Raw genomic sequence first — 23,545 nt, forward strand, 5'->3', positions numbered from 1 at the left:
TGTAAGTTTTGAAATGCTCTTATTTTGTAACTATTTTATTTTAATAAATATTAAGTAATGTTTATACTTTGTGCTTGGTATTTGCAGAGTTAGACATACACAATGCTTTATATTTATGCTTAAAGAGTCATAATTTGGTTGGTTTCAAACGCTATCAACAACCCAAATTAGGGGGGCATTTGTTACACCCAAAAATTAGATTTTTGACTTTTTAATTGACTCTCTTGACTTTGACTAAGTTGAGAAATCCTAGAGTCAGGGTCTTTGGGCTAGTTTGATTAAAACATAACAGCCACTGGACTGTTATCACACTAAGGCCCAATAATAGATAGGCCGGATTAGAAAGCTAATGGATGATTTTAATTTTCAAAGTAGTGTTGGCACCAAGAAGCATAATCGTACAACAATTATGGGAGTCAGCCATAACCGCTCCATTTTGCATATAAATAGAAGTGCATGGACAGAAAGAAAGACATCAATCAACAAATAACTAACCACAAGCATTCATTTCTTTTAAGTTTTTTCTTAGCTTTCGTAGTAACCCTTGGCTTAGTAGCCAAGCGATAGTGTAGTTTATCACATAGCATGTATTAAAAATTGTTCGTCTTTTCCAATTGCATAACCATGGAGGTAACTTCTCCTTTAACTTGCACAATTATAGACCTGACTTTATCCTCTAATTAATGGAATACATTTGTATCTTTTGTCATATGTTTATCTACTCGTTTCTTTGAGCAACCTCACTTGTTTTACTTCTTTTACTTCCGTATTTTTTATTTTACGTTAGCAAGGTTATCAATCTTTAAAACCGGTAACTCAAGGGGCATCCCCCTAATATTCTAGAACAAGATAGAGTATTTAACTTGTTAGTAAAGAGCAATACTTACCTCAACAACTTTCTACATTTCATGTTTTTTAAGCATGATATATTGAAGTTTTTAACAAAAAAAAATAGTGAGAAGGGGTTTGTGTATGAAGGAATTTATATTTTGAAGTGATAGTAAAAAAGGAAATTCCAAATTTATCACCTATAAAACGTTGGTCTCTTTATATATGACATAAATAAGTGATTGGAAGCAATGTTGGTTAATAATGTTTAGGACTACATCTTTTACTCCCTAAGCACTCCTTTCTAAAATAGCGGTACGTATGTAGGTAGTACATTTTTTGCGAAAAATTAATAAACAATTACATATGTCGTCGTGATATAATTTAGAAAGTCAATACGGTTTATATATATATATATGTGTGAAACAATCTTTTATTTCCAATTTAGTGGTGATCTTTTCATAAAATCTTACCTAGTAATAAAAATCTCATTTGATCACATTTACATTATTGCATGGATCAAAATAGATTATCTAATATGAACATATCAAACATAATCATATATTTCCTTAGAATTTGTGATATACACACGATATTAGATACAATGTAAGTGATTAAGGTTTATTTTTCCTTCCATACAAGAGAGATATCTTGCCAATCATATGACTTTATGTACTGGCCTAAATATGGCTGGTCTTCTATAAATTATGGAGCATATTATTCAAAGATAATAGTTAAAACCCTTGGTTCTTTTTCCTCTCTTACAAACAAGGTTTGTTTTTTTTTTTTAAAAAAAAAAAAAAAAATCAAATATGGTGAAAAAAAAGAGAATTAAAAGTCCTCAAATCACCTTACCTGATGAAATATATATTGAAATACTCACAAAATTGCCTGTGAAAGCTCTACTAAAAAGTTGTTGCATCTGCAAGTTATGGTACTCTCTCATACATAACACAAATTTTCCTTCAACCTATTTGACAAATAACAAAAACAATAAAAATCAATCTCACCTACTAGTCTTAGAGCCACCCAAGAAGTGTATAAATTCTCATCAATTGTGCACAATAAGAAATATAGAAAAATTTAGAAAAATATCTAAATTTGAAATAGACACTACTTGGTATGATCGTTATAAAGTCGCGGGCTACATTAATGGGTTGTTGTGCATGAAGGAGTATATATCGAAGAATAAACTTTACAATATTTTGTTGTGGAACCCTTCAATCAAGAAAGCCTTTGTGCTCCCTCCTACCTTTGGGTCATTTGAAGATCAAAGGTTTGTTGTTGATTGTGCTTTTGGTTTTGACCAAGTTATAAATGATTACAAGGTTGTAGTAAGTTTTTATAAAAGAAGTGACATTAATATTCCAAAAATAGTTGAAATTTTTACTCTTAGCACTTGCACTTGGAAGAATGTCAAAAAATTTGACGGGCCATATTATTGGGTTCAAGGTGGTCCAAAGATTTTTCTTAATGGTAAAATATATTGGTTAGGGATTGACATCCAAAAAGCTACTCCAAATGGTATAATTTCTCATTTTGTATCATTTAATGTGCGTAATGAGACATTAAAATATGTTAAGTTGCCGAATTGTGAGCTACCTAATGCATTGGGCCATGAAAGGGATGTTGAAAGGTTTCCCATTAATTTGGCTCAATCGATTTCACTTATGGAAGTTTTTAATACTCATTCTCAAATATGGGTCATGGAAGGGGTAGAAAACATGGAACAATCATGGACTAAACGACATACAATAAATTTACAATTGCTTCATAAGTGCTTGTATTTCAAGATAGATGGTGAGTTGTTTTTTGCTGGAAATAAAGGAGGGGTGAACTCTTACAACATCTACAACGAAGAAACCAAGGTTCTTGTGAAGAGTTATAAACTTTCTCCAGTTTTCACTAGCGTTTACATGGAGAGTTTGGCTTTGCATAATGGAGTGCGTCAAGGAACCTTAATTTCTTTTCCATTTCGTTAAATAACATAATTGTAGGATCTTTATCTCATATATATATATATATATATATATATATATATATATATATATATATATATATATATATATATATATATATATATATAACTTGTATTTTTGTTTTCTAATTTAATATATTATTTTTCGTCTTTCATGGTCAAACAACATATTAATATAATTTTTCATATAATTTTCATTGATAAGTGATTTAATATTAAATGTGTTTCAACTAAAATAAAAGATGTATTCAACTTGTTTCTTCCTTTAAATTTTAGATTTTCATCATCCATATCATGAATAATTCATGAAAATTTTTCAGTAGTGACCCTTTATTATTGCACTTACTCTTTAGTAAACAAACAAGAACTTACTTCCTTGTTTTCATAAACTCTACTCATTTTTCATTTTTATCTGTTATTCTAAATTCTACATATTTTACTTCTCTCTATCTCTCTTTTCTTTACAAAAAATGGAGTCACAAGCATAGTTCCCATATCTTATGTTCCTTGGTTTCTATGGCTACATTAACTTAGGGAATTAGATAAAGTAATATTATGGTAACTCTTTACTATTGAGTTTAATTACTAATGGCTTTAATTATCAAAAAACCTAGAAAAAATTACTTTACTAACTATATTCAACTATTGCAAGTTAAGATTTTTCCTTCAAGATGATTCCTAACCTCCATTACTATTGAAGAAACACACTAACCCCTCCCCACAACGACTCTCCAATAATAAAAATTAAAAAATGTATATATATATATTCTTTCCTCTTTAATTTTATTTTTTTATTGCTGTGAATTTTTGCAGCTCCGATCATTTTACGTTGATTTTATAGGAGTTTTGCAAAATATCTATTCTTTTCTAGAAAATCATTAAATTAGATTTGCATTTTGTTGATACTTTTGAATGTTGTTGATTATAATATGATTTATGTGTAATCTTGTGTGAAATATGAAAGGAGTTATTTTGATAGTTTTCTTTAGGGGTGAATCGTATTGATAGCTAGTAGTGTACGGCTGTATTATATATGAAAAAATATAATGGTTGAAAACATGAGCAATTTTCATTATGTGTTACAAAATGAGGTGGGTATTTAGTATATGCTCTCTCGCACTCAATCCTTTCAATTTTAAGACCAGTCAATGCTCGACATACAACATCTCTGTTTTCAAAGAAATCGGGCTTGCTAGCATTCTCTTACTTCTTGACTCTGCGTAGCCGTCTTGTGCAACCATTAAAGTTGTTTTATCCGCGGCCCATTGCATGGGTGGTCAACAAGGTTGCATCGTTAATAGAGGTGGGGAAACATCATGTACATTTTGGAGGAGAATCATAACTATGCAATACTTAACCACATAATTAGTTAGATAATTTACTTAGGTTTTTAATATTATTAATGCCACAAACAAGATAATTTGGTGGTACAAGCTTAGTACCAATAAAGTTATTATTTCTATCAAAGTGAAATTGCAATAATACAAGGTCACCAATGAGAATTCCTGCTATTGTAAAAAAAAAAAAAAAAATTGAGAATTCCAATATACATGTTTCTATAACATGTCATTAGGGGTGGGACTTCGGTCTGGCGGTTCGGTTTGACCTCGGTTTGAGTCGGTTTCGGTTTGGAGCGGTTCGGATTGAAACGGTTTAGTTTAGCTGTCGGATCGGTTTGGTTCGGTTTGGGTTAGTCACGGCTCGGTTTGGTTTCGGTTTATTTCTTTGCGGTTTAAATTCGGTTTTGGTTCATAAGCGGATCGGTTTATAAACGATTCGGATCATGTCGGTTCGGTTTGATACGGGTCAGTTTAGGCGGCGGGTTTACCCGGGTCAATGTCAGTTCGGTTTACAAACGGTTTGGATCAAACCGGTTTGGTTTGAAATGGGTCGGTTTAGGGGCGGGTTTACCTAGGTCAATATCGGTTCGGTTTATAAACGGTGCGAATCATGTCGGTTCAGTTTGAAATGGGCCGGTTTAGTGGAGGGTTTACACAATCCAATTGGTTCGGTTTATGAACGGTTTGGATCATGCCGGTTCGGTTTATAAGCGGTCTGGGTCATGAATTCATGATTGTTTTAAAGATCGCGTCATGACCATGATTTAATGAGTTGATACTTAGAATACGATAAATTGATAATTAAGAATGTACAAGTATTCAATTAGATCGATCAACAAGTGTTTTAAACTTTTAAGTTTTAATAATCATATATGTTTATCGATTATACGGTTTATACCGTTATACGTACATACCATGATACCAACGATTCAACGAGACAATGATAGTATGATACCAATCGTACATTCGTACCATATGATATACTCATATACATAATCCATATACTGATATACATTAACAATGTCGTATTGAATCAATTTCAATTTCCAAACTTTGCATTTCTTATAATTTATAAGTTAAACGAGATTAAATGGATTAGTTATTTACTTATTTAGTTTGTTACTTTATTCAGATTACTAACTCAAACAACTTGATAAGTTAAATGGACGAAATCACAAAATCACTAAAGTGGTGATGAAATCATTATGCAATACTAATGTACAAATAGTCAAATACATAACAATTAAATTGAATGCCCATGAAAAATAATGGTTAGATTTCATTACTTTATTAGTTATTAGTTTATTACTTATTAGTTACTAGTCTTATTAATTAGTTTATTACATTTAAAGTCACAGACTCACATATATAATGATTTATGTTTACCGGTTAAACTTAAAGAGGATGTTCAGTTTAATTATGAGTTTGATCAAGTAGGTCGAACCACAATGACATACATTAGATAATTTAGATTCTATTCACAGTCAACTTGATAGCGTGCGGTATATCAAATCTACTAACAGTATTGCCAAATTAAATGTATATAATAGCAAACTAGCTAGTATGGTCGGATCAATATCAAATTAAATATATTTTTCATGGCAACAGACATGCTACGTACATTGAGAATAGTTTCGGCTATTGTTTAGTTAACGGTTAAACATGAAAGATAACAGCATCTGTACAAAAAATCATTCGTTCATTGTCGAAATCTTTTGTAATGCTCTAAACTAAACTCATTCAGACATCGGACCCAAAAAAACTTACTACATTAGGATGATTTGATGCATGATGTAAAATCTAACCACCCAAAAAAACTTAAAACCCTAAACCCTAAACCGATCATATATATTAATATATAGTTGATTAATTATATACATATAGAGATGATAGATATTGATGTACATTAACTATGTCGTAAACTCGTAATGAATCAATTTCAATTTTGAAACATTTGCGTTTCTTACAATTTATAAGTAATAAATTACTTACAGTAATAATAGATTAATAGTAGTAGTATTTTAATAATAATAATATTAACAAAAAAATATACTAACAATAATAATAATAATAACAATAATAATAAAAATAACAATATTAATAAAAATAACATTATTAATAACAATAATAATAATAAAACCTCAAAAGTCAAAAATTCAAAATAATAATAATAAAAATAAATAATTAACAATAATATTTAATATGTTTAAAAAAATGAACGGTAGTATCAAAAAAAATAATAATAATAAACGGTCAAAAAGACCTCGAAAAGAACAAAACAAAACAAGACCGTTGGATGTATGAAGATGCTAGATCCTTAATTACTACCAAAAAAAAAATTGAAATGAACGGTGAGATATTGAGATTGGAAATGGACGGTTAGATTAGGGGAAGAAGTTTTAACCTAACCTAAACCTAACAACAGCAGTAGCACGCTGCACGCCTCATTTGATCATTTCATCATAATCTAAACGGCTTTCTCTCTCTCCTAACTTGCTCCTCTCCATCTCTCTCTCTCCTAACGCCTCTGAATCTCCTAACTTTCTCACACCTCTGAATCTCCCTCTTCATCATCTCTCTGCATCTGAATCTCCTTATTGGCGAACGGTAAGGTATTTTTTCTGTTTTCTTTTGCAATTTATGTAATTGATTAATTTGTTCTTTTTTATTTGAAGTTTTAATTTTTTTTTTTTTTTTTGTGTAGATCTGTCTTATTCTCTCACGGTATAAGGTAGTTTTTCTTTTTTCTTTTGCGATGTATAATTAATTAATTTGTGCTTTTTTTTGTTTTGAAGATTTAATTTTTTTTTCTTTTTTTGTTTTTGTAGACCTGTCATACTATACTCACGGTATAACCGTATAAGGTATTTTTTCTTTTGCTATGTATAATTAATTAATTTGTGCTTTTTTTTTGAAGTTTTATCTTTTTTTTTCTTATTTTTTTTTGTAGATCTGTCATACTATACTCAGTTACTCACGGTATAACCGTATAAGGTATTTTTTCTTTTGCTATGTATAATTAATTAATTTGTGATTTTTTTTTTGAAGTTTTAATTTTTTTTTTCTTTTTTTTGTAGATCTGTCATACTATACTCACGGTATAAGTGTATAAACGTATAAGGTATTTTTTCTTTTTTCTTTTGCTATGTATAATTAATTAATTTGTGCTTTTTTTTTTGAAGTTTTAATTTTTTTTTTCTTTTTTTTGTAGATCTGTCATATTCTACTCACGGTATAAGGTATTTTTTTATTCTTATTCTAAGTTTCGATCTTTTGTTCATTAATTGTTCTGCAATGTATATTTCGTTATTTTGTGCTTTTTTTTTGTGAAATTTTATTTTTCTGTGTATATGATCATGATGTTGAGTATATGAATTTGATGGGGGTTTTTATGGTTTATACTATATGATACTTGTATAAAAAAAAGCATATATTATAATTCAATGTAACATGTAGTTTTAGTTAGTGTTATGTTGTGTATTTATGTCCCAAATCCCAATTTAATCCAAGAATTGTTTGTGGGAAGTATGATATGAGGATTTTTTTTTTTTTTTCAAATTTAGTTTTTGTGTGTGTGTGTGTGTGTTTTTTTTTTTTGGAAACTAAACTCCAAGTAATGGACTATAAAATAATTGTGCATTTGTGCCTAATGTCATACTTTGTACATTCTGCCCAAGTCCAACATTTATTAAATGGGCCTAGTTTGTCTGAGGCCTCTATTAGTTTGTTACCATTACCTCAGGAAAGTCCAGTGAAATGTATACTTGTCTGATTGGCTTAAAGTTAGTACTTAAAGTTAGTATACTTGTATGTACTTAAAATGTATACTTGTATGATTGGCTTAAAGTTATTACTTAAAATGTACACATATGTCAGTCACATGAGACAATGCATGCTTAATTGCTCACTATTAGTAGAATCTGTCACTTAATTTGGTACTTATAAATGCTGTTTTTTTTTTTTTTGTTTCAGTCATGTCTCGTGAGTATGATGAATTTGACTATGAGAGGCAATCAAATTTTGATATTGTTAGCTCTCAAGCTGCCTCTGTCCCGCTTGATGATGCTAGTAATACCGGCACTATCAATCCTTCTGTTAATAAACGTCAAAGAACCGCAGGTATATGGAAGCATTACACTTTTTTTGTAAAGACGTCCTCCTTATTGGTAAAGAGATTGAAGCCGAAAGTGCTTCATCTGCATAACTGGTATTTGTGTCTCATTGTGGTTTATTTTATCTTGAAAAATCGTTGCCCTTGTCATTTATTTTCAGACTTGCTGGCAGTATTTTTCAAGACTTTTAAAATCGTTGCCCTTGTCATTTATGTTGAGACTTAAATAGTTAAATGTATTTTGGTACTTGCTGGCAGCATTTCTCAAGTTTTTATTAAAACAACCATTGCTCAGAGATGTAAATCTGAGAGCAATTTTAAAAAACAAAAGCTATAATTTTGAAGTTGCTTGAACTTGTTATGAGCTGCTGCCTGCTGGTAGTGCTTTTGCCTTTTGGTTGTTATCTCTGCTGAGTTGTTGCTGTTGTTTCTTATGCTTGCTGTTGTTTTGTTGCTGCTGTTTCTTATGCTTGCTGTTTTAATTTTTCTTGAATCATCGTTGCCCTTGTCATTTATGTTGAGACTTCAATGTATATGTACTTGCTGGCAGCATTTTTCAAGTTTTAAGTTAAAACAACCATTGCTCAGTGATGATACGATAAACGTAAATCTGAGAGCAATTTTGAAAAACAAAAATAAGTTCCTGCTGAGTCCCTTCTGCTTATATTATTCCTTGCTTCTGATAAGTTGCTGATCTGTTATTGCGTGTGCTGGTTCCTGCTTGTTGCTGCTATTTCCTCTACTCTTGGGTGCTGTGCTGCTGCTTCAAGATTCTGCTCCCAAATCACTCACATTCTCACTCCTCCCTTCATCTTATCATGTATCATTTTTTGCAACCCTAAACTTGATGATATTTTAGTTGATAAATCTGAAATCTAATCTGGGTAGTAGTGATAGTAGTTTCATTATGTATTGGTATATGTATTGTGAATTTTAATCAATGAAAATGGTGACTTTTTTTAATTGCTTGTTGATATTACTCTAATTTTAATGCTATTTATCTGCTGGATTTGTGGTAATGTTATGAAATAATTGTGGCTACAGATTTGGGATGCCTCCGTATTTATTAAAATTCTTTTACTTAATATCTGGTTTAATTTAAGAAAAGCTAAAAAAATGTGTTTTATAAACATTTTAGTCCTCCCCTTTACAAAATACTTGTATAAGAAAGTTTTATAAAGTGATAATGTGAATGATTGTACATTTGTACGCCTTATTGACTAGTACAGTAATATTCTAATGCTTATGCCATTTGTGTAACGCAATCTCATACATCTCCAATCTTATGTTACCTTTGAGGCTTTGAGTGTTATTGGATGATCATGAATATCAAGGAACAATGAAGATAATTTGGGTGGACTAGCATTATTACTGGAATGAAAATGATACAATTATACAAATGATATATCTTGTAATTAAAATAAATAAGTAATCTAAAACGATATTAATAATGTCGTTGGCCTAGATCTAGGTGATATAAACCTTTGTATAAACCTAAGCCGTTTGATTAGATCTACATTTATTAACATTAATTGTATTTACTATTTAGTCATTTAGGTTGTAAATAATTCAATTTGAATTAAGCAGTTTGTAATCGGATCAGTCTAAACAGGTTGCGATTCGAAAACAGTTTGATTTTAACGGTTTAACGGGTTATGGCAGTTCAGTTTAGACGGTTAGCGGATTATAACGGTTCGGTTTATACGTGCGGTTTAAACGGTTTCGGTTCATAAACGGGTCGGTTTAAACAGTTAACGGGTTACAAATGGTTCGGTTTAAACGGTTTTTTTTTTCGGTTTAAACGGTTTCGGTTTATAAACGGTTCGGGTCATTAACGGGTTTATAAACCATTCGGTTCGGTTTCGTTTCGGTTCGGATTTGCGCAGTTTGGTTTGTTATTGGTTTACGGTCCGTAACGGGTTGACATTGAGCGGTTCAATTCGGTTTCGGTTTGATATTGAACGGTTCAGTTCGTTTTTCGATTTGTATTTATCGGTTTATAAACGGATCGGTCCGTGATGGTTCGGTTCGGTAACGGGCGGTTTCATGGTTCGGTTTGAAAAGTCCTACCCCTACATGTCATATATATCTTACCACACAATAATTTTATTCTTATTATTATTTCTAAGGATATATTACGACATTTTTGATGATATCATGATATAAAGATAGTGATAATTGTACAAAAACTATACTTCATCGATTAACAAATTTTAGAAAAATAATTACACATGAAATTTTAGAAAAATAATTACCATATTACGTTTTGATAATATAACATAGAAAATCCGTTAAAGATAGTTTTCCTTCCTTATTTAAACCGATGTTATTAGTTCTTATTGATATGAGCATATATTTGTTCAAGAAAAAAATATTTCAAATGCAATATACTTAGATTTGCATTGATATTGACTATTAATTGCTCTTAGGTTACCGTGATGGTGAATTCATGTCGTTTAAATGTTTTGTAAAGATGCTGAGATAAATTTAATATCATTAAAAAAAAAGCAAGAAATTTATTTAAAATCATACAGTGCTACTAAGAAATAAAAATAAAAATAAAAATCAATCAATCAATCAACCTAATAAAATGGAAAAATTTAATAAATTAAAATAGAGAAAATTCAAGTTTTTCTCTATGATAAACACTTGTTTATAGCGAGTGTTTTGATAAACTTGCGACATATTAAGTGGGGGCATATATGTAAAACCCATGTCTATTATGTAGCAACAGTAGTTTATGCCATTATCATCATTTGACAGAGTTTCCAAGAATGATAAATGAATGAAGAAACTAATGACCACCATCTTCAATGGTGAAATCAATGAAGAAGAGAAGCCTCACAAACAAACACAACATCTACCTATAGGGTTAACCATTCCCATATTTATACATTTTTTCGTAGGGTTTTCTTTGATTTTACCGGCGAAGCCACCAGAAGATAGCGATAGTTTTTCCATTAGCACCTTTCTTAGCTCGGTATCCTCTATTGAAATTCTACTCTGATTTCTCCATTAATTCGACTTATGAGCTTTTTCCGATCCATTTATGGCCATGTGAGCAGAGGACAGAGAAAGAAACAATTACAATTTCCACTGAATTTGCTTATGAGCTTCCTTCATTGTGGAGGGGAGCAGAGAGAAAACTCAAAAATGGTGGCCAGGGGAGGGAGGAGAGAGAAAGCTGAGAGGAAGAGGAAAGTAATGATAACGGCGTATTCACAACCTGAAACTATTCTGAAACTCTAATTTTTTATTTTACTTTTTTTAAATTCTTTTTTATGAGGTTGCACATAGAGATAAACACGTTAGAAGATAAATGGGGGTTGCCTCATTAAAATTAATATCCTTTTACTATCATTTATTTAACTTCAAGGAATAATGAAAAAAACAAAAACTCTTGGGTGAACCTGGTCCACAATAAATTTATTGTGGACCTTATGATATCACGTGTCATTGTCAGAACAAAATAGCCCAGTGAACCTACCCAGCCCAATTCTAACAAAGTCCTTATAAAAGTATAAAACCCCAGTCATCTATCATTTAAATTAAAACAAAAGCCTCAATTTTATTCTCTCTCCTCTGCGTTGAATATCATCGACCCGAAATCACGAAGCAAATTCATCAATTGAAGAACGAAATTCTACTGCAATAGATCTCAACAAATCAATTTATGAATTGTAATCAAACACAAATAACAATGAAGGTATCAATTACTCTTTATTTTGATTTAATTCTGCCAAAAATTCGATTAACTATCATGAATAAAAACTGATTATGTTCTTAATTTGATTTAATTCTGCCCAAATTATCAGATTTTTGTCTACTTAGGGCTTTTAATTTTTCTTAAACAAGAATCGATTGGAATTTTCTTGATCAATATTGGGTTCGTTAGCTTATAATTTGAGGTCTTAATGATTGATGATGGTGTTAGTTCTGGTAATTTTATGTAGTTTCAAGGATGGAGAATTACATAATTTACATTGTGAGTAGAATTTTGATTTGTGTTAAGTTATTTTTCTGATTTATTAATTATGCAGTGTTAGTAGTGAAGTTTGATGTGGAAAAGATAATAAAAAAAATTGGGGGTTTTATGGTTTTCGGCTAGTTGAAGGCCTGTGAAATGGAAGTATAGACTTTGGGAGGAGGCTAACAACATGCTTAAATAAAGGTCACTATGTCTATTATGACATTAGTGTAGTAGAAAGGTTGCTATATTATTTAAGGGTCACTGTATATAGCTAGGTGATTGAGTTTCTGCTCTATATAGCTGCCTTCAATGCCAACTAACTCTCATAGGCTTAGGCTTATTGTTTGGTACTATCCCTCTTTTGCTTTTGATAAAACTAATTTGTTCTAAAGACATTAATGCCTTTATAATAGAGTATTGTAGGATTTGGAGAATCATATATAGTTGAAAACTCTATAAGCCTATTAGCTCAATTGGTCGAGCACTGTGTATATTTTTATTGGCACAGAGGATGTAGGTTCAAGTCCTATACAGGCTAATAAGATTTAGACATTTAGTGACCCTTTTTAAAAAATAGGTTACTTTTTCACAGATGTTATGACCCTTATATGAATATAGTGACTTTTGTTTTTTTACATGTAGTAACCCCTATTTGAATATAGTTGACTTTTTTTTTACATGTAGTAACTCCTATTTAAATATAGTGACTTTTTTTAAATGTAGTAACCCTTATTTGAATATAGCGACCTTTATTTACATGTAGTAACCCCGATTTTAGTATTGTGACCCTTTTTTTTACATGTAGTAACCCCTACTTGAATATAGTGACCTTTTTTTATATGTAGCCTTATTTAAATACAGTGATCTTTTTTTAACATGTAGTAACCCCTATTTGAATATAGTGACCTTTATCATACTACAATATAGGATAACAATGCAAGCTAAGTAGTTATTTATGCACTTTCTGCTAACAAACTACTACATACAATGACCAAAACACAACTCATCAATGATAGCAACACACAAGCATTGTTGTAGCTTAGGCTATGTGGGACTTGAACCCACACCATGTACATTATTGTACATTGCTCTACCCTTTGAGCTAATAGCTTATATATATATATATATATGGACAATCCTTCTATCTGTCCCTTTGTTGCTTAAACCAAATATTGAAATAAAAGAACATCTTGTTGACAATAACATAAATAAGAAGAATGACCATGAGTCTGTGACACCCTTAAAACAAACAAAGTATCTTAGTCATAGACAACATTAATTAATGTCAAACTGTCTAGGGTGATAGACCACATTCTTTAAATTGAAAGTATTAACTAGATAACTCTAGCTGACATGTTCAAACCTAAACCCAATAGAAGTTCAAGTTCTTAGAACAAAGGGAGTACATAGCCTCACCTTATTATTTGTACAATGGTCGTCTAATATGCATCGGGACCCTTAAATAAACTAAACAACCTTATTCATATACATAGTAACTCTTTTTGGAATCATAGTTGCTCTATTATAACTAAGGAGTAAATAAACACTTTGATTAAAAAGAGTTGCTACATCTCACAAAATTAGGAACATAATAACATATAGTGATCCTTTTATTCACATATTGAGACTTAAATAAACTAAACTCCCTTTTTGAAAATAATAGTCTTTTTTAAAATCATAATTACTCTATTTATCTAGAGTGATGCTTTGAATAAAAAGAGACACTATAAATCTATAATCAATATTTGCATATTCTACTTTCCACTTCCTTGATCTTAAGCAACAGAGCAGTAGCAACAAACAAGCGAGCCTAATCTTATCGTACACCACCACCCCCTAAATTAAATAATACCACACTCACCTCCCTACATTCAACCAATCCACCACACAACAGCAACAACAAAATTTCTAACCCCCTAAATTAAGTTCCAACTGCTACTACCAACAATTCCATCGACGACAACTACCACAATACCCGCAAAAAAGCATAAACATTCCACATGGCTGCTAGTAGCAGCCCACACATTGCATGTCACCCCACCAACATTGCCGCACCAACCAGGCCTCACAAACCACCACACACTCGCCTCACTTGCCCAAGACATAATCTCCTTAAACACTAGCAGAATGAGTCAACAAATAATCATTTTAGAGAAGCAAATTTTAGTTCGGATCATTACCAATAATCTCATTCGGTGATTCAAGCTATCAACATATGCCATAAACGGTACAAAAAGCAAGAAGTATACAGTCTATTCTAAATAGTGTTTACAACTAGCTGCTAAGCTCTGCATAATCAACGATCACCAAACTACACTCTCCAAATATGGTAAATAATCAACAACATATGGACGATTTCAACCAGATATTTTTTATTCACTGGTAAAATGCTCAAGATCACAACAATACTGCTTAACAAATGCTACTATACATAAAAATAATAACAAAACCATCCACCAAACCTCAGCAACAATTACTCGTATTCAACCAACTAAAACGCCTATTCTGATATAAAGAGAATAAAACATACTTCGTTTTATACAATAGTGACCTATATAATGCTACATCAACCAAATATGAGATCAACAATCACCAAACTACACTCTCCAAATTTGCAAATACAAATCAGAACCATAAATAAATTAATTAAATACCTAATTGTAAAACATAAACAGTGAATTTGGAATTAATCATGAATATTAAAAACTGAAACCCTAATTCATACTAGGTGTAATTGAAGCAAAAAAACCCTAATTCGTATATACTAGGAGTAATTGAAGCCAAAAAGCCAAAAGATACCTTCGGAAAACAAAAAACACTAGAATCGAAAAGACTGAAACCCTAGATCTTCACAAAATCTTCAATGCGAAACAAAATTCAAACAAAAACTCATGAAAATAGTTTCAATTGAAGAAAAACAACGATTAATTAACTTAAAATTATAGAAATCAACTCGAAAAAAAAAATTGTACCAGGAATTTGTTGATTAATGCGATTTGCGTCTGAAGAACGAAGACCTCTTCTCTTCCTAAACGTTCTTTCCATTGAAGAAGAAATTGAGCAATCTTGAAATTGAATTTGAGTCGTGAAGAGAGATAAAGTAGAGGAAGAGCAATTCGAAGAGAGAGAAAGTGACTTATGCTAAAAGAGCAAAAAAGAGGGGAAAAGAAGGATGAAGCTAACAAATAAAAATTTAAGTTGTCCGAAATTTGGTTGCCTCCTCCACACGCACGTGAGAGGTAGCTGGTCCACAATAAGTTTATTATGGACTAGGTTTATTTAAGAATTGATATGAAAAAAAAAACTACAGACTAAGATTAAAACAGTTACTTCCATGTAAACAAAGAAAACATTTTAAAAATTAAAGATTTTTTTTTTTTTTGGTTACTTAATTTGCTGCATGTTCAAAAAAATTCCTAAATAAGATAGATATCCCAATATTAATTGGGACAAAAAATATACTGTATAACACTACTAAAAAGCTTAATCAGTAAAAATATTACATGTATGGATGTCAGCTATCAATTTTGAAGATTATTTGGATCTTAAAGTGAGTCATATTTTGGTGTCTTTATGTTTACATTCTAGTAGCATATTTCTCTCAATAATAAATAAATAAATAAAATTTTTAACACAAAAAATTAAAATAAAGTTAAAAATTCATTATATCGTTAAAATAAAACAAAATCTATTAAAAGGTAATCAAAACATTTTGAGATAGAAACTATGGGAAATAAAGCATCAAGAGAAATACTTGAAATATGTAGTATCTACTCAATTTGCCACATTGGACTCACTTTGATGAATTGAGTATAAGATAATTATACATTAAAAAAATATAACCTTTGAAATTTAAGCTATGCTAGTACCATCAATCGATCTTATTCAATTTAGACTGATATATTTGTACTGCGATAGTTCTATAATGAAAAGGATAATTACAGTGTGTGTTCATCTTATTCACATTATTTCCACTTGCATTATCAAACCTTATTTAAATTTCATTCAATATATCTTCAGCTAACTACAAGTCATAAAAAGATTATATTTTAGAATAAACGAGGGATCACAGTATTGAGAAAGGAGCATGTATCAAAGAAAAAGAAATATATACACAAAAACTTAAAGCTAATTGCTGGCAATTTATAAGTTCAACTCTATAGATATATGAATATATTTTAGGGTTATTTAGATAATATTAGGATTTATATTCCTAGTTAATCTAGGTTTTCCTAGAGTTAGAGATAAGGTAGGACTTCTTATTGGATGTATTATAAATACTCTCATTATGAGCTAATGAAAGGCAAGCCAAAGTTTATTGGTAATTCATAATTCTACATGGTATCAGGCCTAAATTTTTTCTAAACAATAGCTATGGCAGGCGGTGATGACACACCTCCTCCTCCACCTCCCAAAATCGAACCTAATTCTCCTTACTACCTTGGTCCGCAAGATCGGCCGGGGGATTTCATTACCCCTACCCGCCTTACACCCGACAACTATGATTCTTGGGCTGCCGACATTCAAACGGCCTTAGAAGCTCGTCGGAAATTCGAATTTCTGGATGGAACGATTAATACTCCATCACCACCGTGTACGAAATCTGATTGGATGGCGTTAAACGCCATGCTTATTTCTTGGAATTCGAATACAATCGACCCTAATTTAAGACCGACTCTGTCCAAATTCAGGGACGCCAAACTACTTTGGGATCATCTACGGCAACGCTTTGCACAATCAAACGGACCGCGAATTCAGCAGCTCCGATCTTCAATTGCATGGTGTGAGCAACCACCGTCGATGACTGTTTCTGCCTACTACGGCATCCTTCACACGCTTGGCAGGAGCTGGACCGCCATGAGCCCCTCATCTCCTGTTCTTGCTGCGGTTCTTGCTCGGCTGGAAAGCAGCAAGAGGAACGTCGTGCCCAGGCTCGCCTCCATGACTTCTTGATAGGTCTTTGTTCAGATTTCTATTCCTCTGTTCACACCCAAATTCTCTCGCAAGAATCGCTACCATCTCTCGACAGGGCATATCAACTAGTTGTTCAAGAAGAAGGGGTTCCCCTTTCCAAACAAGCAGCTGCCGGAACTGTTTCTACACCCACTGACGCCACCGGCTTTGCTGTCCGCACAGGTCTAGACTCGACGGGAGAGGCGGCGCGTGGTGAAGGTCGCAACTCAGAGAAACCAGTGTGCTCTCGTTGTCGGCGAACAGGGCACGAAGCCACGACTTGCTGGATAGACACTTTCTGCAATTTTTGTAAGAAGAAAGGTCACCTAGAATCTCATTGTTTTGAGATTGTAGGTAGGCCCAACAACAACAAGAAATCTGGCTCAGCAAAGGGGCAGGCCCGCGCAAATTTGGCAGCAGGCCCAGCTTCGTCCAACAACTCACCTTTGGGCTCTCTTTTTACTCAAGAACAATGAAAGGCCATTGCCGGTCTTGTGGGTAATTCTCAAATCCCAGAAAACCGTTTGACGGGTAAGTTTGATGCCACTTCTTGGATAATCGACACTGGTGCGACTCATCATGTCACTGGGAATAATTCTTGGTTATTTGACACTCAACAATTGGATTGCCCCGTTGGATTACCGAACGATGCGCAAGTCAAAGCCACTTTGATGGGTTCCGTTCTTTTGTCCGATACCGTCACCCTCACCGGAGTCCTCTATGTTCCAAACTTGAACTGCAATTTACTTTCTGTTTCTCAATTAAATGATGATTTACAAACTATTGTCCAATTTGATTCTAATGGTTGTACCATACAGGGCCAAACGAAGGAGCTGATTGGAACGGGAACTAGGAGAGATGGACTTTATTATTTTAGCAAACCGACATTTGTGTCACGCATCGAGACTACATCGACTTTGGAGTTATGGCATCGGCGTCTTGGTCATCCGTCTGAAAAGATAGTTAAGTTAGTTCCGCATGTTAGTAGTAATAAAGCTCATTTAGATATCGGTTGTGAAGTATGTATGTATGCTAAACATCCGAGAACCAAATTTACTTTGAGTGACAATAAAGCTTCTAGAATTTTTGAGAAAGTACATTGTGATTTGTGGGGTCCTTATCGTCATACTTCATCATGTGGAGCTCGTTATTTTTTAACTATAGTCAATGACTTCTCAAGAGCTGTGTGGATTTATTTATTAGTAGATAAATTGGAGGTTTTTCGCATGTTCATGTCCTTTGTTGCTATGGCTGATCGCCAATTTTCACAGACAATTAAAGTGGTTCAAAGTGACAATGGTATGGAGTTTAATTGCTTGAATGACTACTTTAATGCAACCGGTATTTTATTCCAAACATCATGTGTTGGTATCCCCCAACAAAATGGTCGTGTTGAGCGAAAACACAAACATATTTTGAATGTAGCACAGGCTTTGAGGTTTCAGGCTAAATTACCTATTTCCTTTTGGGGGGAGTGTGTTCTTACCGCCGCTCATTTGATCAATCGCACCCCATCCCCACTCTTACATAATAAAACCCCTTTTGAAATTCTATTTGACAAACCTCCTTCATTTGATGCACTTTGTACTTTTGGATGTTTATGCTTTGCTCATAACAAAAAGACTAAGGGAGGTAAATTTGCTAGTCGAAGTAGAAAGTGTGTTTTTGTGGGATACTCATTTGGGAAAAAGGGGTGGAGAGTATTTGATTTGAACACAAAGGAATATTTTGTCTCACGCGATGTAAAATTTGTTGAGGAAGTGTTTCCGTTTGGCAGCCCGAAAGTTGCTAATATTCCCACTCATGAGTTTGTGGATCAAGATGTTCACAATGACTTTGCGGAATGTTTCGTTGAGGACGTCGCCGAAAATATGGCTCCAGCAACAAATGTTACGCCTACCTCCTTGCTCAGCCCAGATTCTCCATGTTCTGGGCCATCTCCATCACAAGGACATCCCACATCTTCGCAGCCCGGTTATTTGCAACAAGCTGGGCCCTCTTCAGCTGGATCTCTATCCCCTCCAAGCCTGGAGACGGTTGAGGCGTCAAGGCCTTCCACCTCTCTCAGGCCCAGTACAATGCAAGGCACATTGCTTGAGCCCACCGCTTCAGCTGCTCCGGAGCCAAGCAAGCTCGCTGATGTGCGACCCTTCACGAATCAGTCCATAACACAACCCAAAATACCTCACATTGAGGATGGACCTCATGATCAGCAGTTAGGACGTGGTTTTCGACAGAAAATACCCAATGTCAAGCATCGGGATTTTGTGACACATACGGTTTTTGCTAAAAGTCCAACATCTCTCCCTCCCAATCACTCCTCAGGTACTCCGTATCCCCTAGTACATTATATAAATTGTGACAATTTCTCTGTCAATTATCAGAAGTTTATTGCAGCAATTATTAAAAGGAAAGATCCAAATCCTTTAAAGAAGCAATGTGTTTTGGTGGATGGCGCAAATCTATGAAAGAAGAAATTTGTGCTCTAGTGGACAATGGAACTTGGACTCTAGAGCGTCTTCCACCAGGGAAACGTGCTCTTGGTAGTCAGTGGGTCTACAAGACCAAATATTTGGCCAATGGTGACATTGAGCGATTAAAATCTAGACTAGTGGTTTTTGGAAATCATCAGCAAGCAGGGATTGACTATGAAGAAACCTTTGCGCCGGTAGCCAAAATGACTACAGTTCGTGCTTTTCTTGCCATAGCAGCTTGCAAAAATTGGGAGTTGCATCAAATGGATGTTCATAATGCCTTTCTTCATGGAGACTTAAATGAAGAAGTCTACATGAAATTGCCTCATCTTGGGTTCGAGTGTTCGGATCCTACTATGGTTTGTCGGTTGCGCAAGTCACTATATGGTCTAAAGCAAGCACCGCGGTGTTGGTTTGCAAAATTAGTATCGGCCTTGAAAAAGTATGGTTTCTTGCAATCTTACTCTGATTACTCTTTGTTCACATATACTAACGACAATTCTCAAATAAATGTCTTAGTCTATGTGGATGATCTTATTATTTCTGGGAATGATTCCGCTGTCCTAAAGGTATTCAAGGCCTATCTTAGTGATTGTTTCAAGATGAAAGATCTAGGGCCTCTTAAATATTTCCTAGGGATTGAGGTGGCTCGTAGGGCTCTAGGGTTATTTTTGTGCCAAAGAAAATATACTCTGGATATTATTTCTAAAGCAGGTTTACTAGGTGCAAAGCCTATTGGGTTTCCTATCGAGCAGAACCATAAGCTTGCTCTTGCAACCGGTGACTTTATGGCGGATCCCGAGCCTTATAGGCGTCTAGTTGGGTGCCTCATCTATCTAGCGATAACTAGGCCGGACCTAGCTTATTCGGTCCACATTCTTTCTCAGTTCATGCAAGCTCCAAGGATGGATCATTGGGATGCAGCTTTGAGAGTGGTTCGCTATTTGAAGGAAACTCCCGGTTAAGGTATATTACTCCGTTCCAATAGCAACCTCACATTAGAAGGATGGTGTGACTCGGATTGGGCAGCTTGTCCACTCACCCGTCGTTCTCTAACAGGTTGGTTAGTATTTTTGGGCAAATCGCCGATTTCTTGGAAAACAAAAAAGCAGGATACAGTTTCTAAATCCTCTGCAGAGGCAGAGTACAGGTCCATTTCAGGAGTCACTTGTGAGTTAAAGTGGCTTAAGGCTTTATTATTGAGTCTAGGGGTGCAACATCCTAAGGCTATTAAACTCTTTTGCGATAGTCAATCTGCTTTGCATATTGCGAGGAATCCAGTCTTTCGTGAGCGCACAAAGCACATAGAGGTTGATTGTCACTTTGTTCGTGATGCGATTACCGAGGGTTTGATTTCACCTCATTATGTGTCTACTACGTCTCAGTTGGCAAATATTTTCACAAAACCACTCGGAAAAGCTCAGTTTGATAATCTTCTTTCCAAGTTGGGCATTTATGACTGTCATGCTCCAACTTGAGGGGGGTATTAATGTATATTTTAGGGTTATTTAGATAATATTAGGATTTATATTCCTAGTTAATCTAGGTTTTCCTAGAGTTAGAGATAAGGTAGGACTTCTTATTGGATGTATTATAAATACTCTGATTTTGAGCTAATGAAAGGCAAGCTAAAGTTTATTGGTAATTCATAATTCTACATAGTACCATCAATCGATCTTATTCAATTTAGACTGATATATTTGTACTGCGATAGTTCTATAAAAAAAAAGGATAATTACAGTGAGTGTTCATCTTATTCACATTATTTCCACTTGCATTATCAAACCTTATTTAAATTTCATTCAATATATCTTCAGCTAACTACAAGTCATAAAAAGATTATATTTTAGAATAAATGAGGGATCACATTATTGAGAAAGGAGCATGTATCAAAGAAAAAGAAATATATGCACAAAAACTTAAAGCTAATTGCTGGCAATTTATAAGTTCAACTCTATAGATATATGAATGAGTTTGAGGCTTTTCCTAAAGAAGAAACTAAATCTAGTGAAACCTTAAATATAATATTTGCCAAATTGGGTCAAATAAGAACAGAGGAAGATATTGCTTGAGTTAAAGCGAGAAAAATAAATATCAAGGGTGCAAAGCATAAAAAGGTAGTTACTACCATTCAAGCTACCAAGATTTCTCTACATAAAGTTGGGCAAAAGTTTGAAAAGGCACTTGTAGACATTTCAAAAGAAAAGTGAGTTTATTCTAGCGCCCTTAATCATAATAAAATATAAATTACATCTGAACAAATAGATGTAATTCTAGGGTACAATGCAAGCTTTAGATGTTTAATACAAAGGATGGGTGTTTGATGATTTGAGACAAGTTTTGTGTTGTGCATAATGTACTCCTATGAAAGATAAGTTTAATGTTAGATAAAACGGATTTTTCACCATATGCCCCTAAGTAATTCGTTAATTCTCTATATACCCATAAAACTTTCTCCATTTATCATATACCCCTAACTTTTACAAAAATGTCACAAAATACCCTTAATGACCAACAACGTCAATCTCCATTAGTTATTAAGGTTAAGTATGCCATGTGGCATCCTCTAATTGGTTGTTTTTAACTCTCTTAATTAAAAAAAAAATTAATAAACCTAGCCAAAACCCCAGCCATCCTCCCCACCCCACCCCACCACCACCACCCCATCCAGCCCCTCCCCTCACCCCCGTCGACGACCAACACCCCTTCCCCTGACGTTGGCAGACCCCTACATCCCCCTATGTCGTGTCACCCCTCTCTTTTCCCCTTAAATCACCATACCCCCACCTCAACCTCCAATGAAACCCCCTAGAAATACTCAACCCCTACATTTAAAATCTCCGAATCACCCTTCCCTTACCCCTGAAACCTCTAAATTGCCCTTCCTCCACCCTTGCACAAACCCCCTCCCGTACGCTGGCAAACTCAATCGCCCCTTCCCCTGCCATCTCCACCACCTTTGTTAACCCTTTTGGTTTTGATGGACAAACTGACAAACTTGATTAATGAGCGTTTTAAGTCTTTGGTGAATGAAAGGTTCAATCAACAAAGTCCATTCCGGAGTAGGAACACAACTAGAGAATGTTGAGCAGCATTCATGAAACCTCGTGCAATATCTCATTCTAGATTAATTGTAAGCACTTACAATATAAGTTGTTATGGAACTCAGTGAGGCACGTTATTAAAATAAACAACTGGAGTATAAAAATTGTTTTTGAGATATATGATAAAACTGATTTTAATAAGTTGGTTTAATTGTGAAAAAGATATTTTATAAATAATTAACTTAATTTGCTTTATCTTTAGTCTACTGTTTTTAATTAATAAATAAAATGTCTAGTTTAATTATTATCTCTTACTTTAATTATTATCTTAGTTTTAAATGAAGTATAAAATATCTTTTTTAAATAAATTATCTTTTGAAGAAGTCAACAAACCGATTTTATCATACGGTTTTCTCAAAACATATATTTAGCTAATTGGTTGAGATCATGGTGGATTATTGAGAAATTTTAGGAAACTCTCTTAATCACCACTTGTCAGTTAGACGCCATAATATGGTAACGCATGTTAGTGGGTGTCATGGCACGTGTACATGGTGATAGTGGGGATTTAATGACTAAACTTACTTCCTATATAAACCCACGCAATTGATCTCTGCATATACACTTTTCTTGAGCATAATATTGTAGTGAGTAATAACGAGAGGAGAGTTTCATACTTCTTATATTAAGTACATTAGGTCTTGTATTACTTATTGTAATTAAGATCTTGGGGATTGTGAGAGTTGTAATCTGTAAGGTGAAGGAAATTTTAGAGTCGAAATTTTTGTGAGAGTTGGGAACAAGTTCGGTTCTTGTGGAACTTGTTACGGGTTTATTTTTCACTTGT

General features: G+C 33.5%; 1 protein-coding gene and 1 long non-coding RNA gene across 4 annotated transcripts; both read left to right on the forward strand.

Moving 5' to 3' along the window:
- Positions 1-1,994: 1,994 nt before the first annotated feature.
- Positions 1,995-2,810, forward strand: LOC110739634 (putative F-box protein At1g32420). The gene has a single exon (XM_021920082.1). It carries the CDS (start codon positions 1,995-1,997, stop codon positions 2,808-2,810), a length of 816 nt encoding a protein of 271 aa, XP_021775774.1.
- Positions 2,811-6,360: 3,550 nt separating this feature from the next.
- On the forward strand, positions 6,361-9,064 carry LOC110739703. 3 transcript variants are annotated; one of them, XR_002514874.1, is made up of 8 exons: positions 6,361-6,758; positions 6,851-6,877; positions 6,975-7,010; positions 7,097-7,140; positions 7,224-7,267; positions 7,358-7,385; positions 8,119-8,265; positions 9,028-9,064. It is a non-coding gene; the product is annotated as an uncharacterized LOC110739703 (long non-coding RNA). The 3 variants fall into 3 exon arrangements; XR_002514872.1 differs by lacking the exon at positions 9,028-9,064 and having other exon boundaries at positions 8,119-8,424; XR_002514873.1 differs by lacking the exon at positions 9,028-9,064 and having other exon boundaries at positions 6,361-6,753; positions 8,119-8,424.
- Positions 9,065-23,545: the final 14,481 nt, after the last annotated feature.

This window comes from Chenopodium quinoa, unplaced genomic scaffold (genome assembly GCF_001683475.1).
Source record: "Chenopodium quinoa cultivar QQ74 unplaced genomic scaffold, ASM168347v1, whole genome shotgun sequence".
NCBI lineage: Eukaryota > Viridiplantae > Streptophyta > Magnoliopsida > Caryophyllales > Amaranthaceae > Chenopodium > Chenopodium quinoa.

What these genes read in the sequence shown, in the direction of transcription:
- LOC110739634 (XM_021920082.1), top strand. Translation starts at nt 1,995, where the DNA reads ATGAAGGAGTATATATCGAAGAATAAACTTTACAATATTTTGTTGTGG.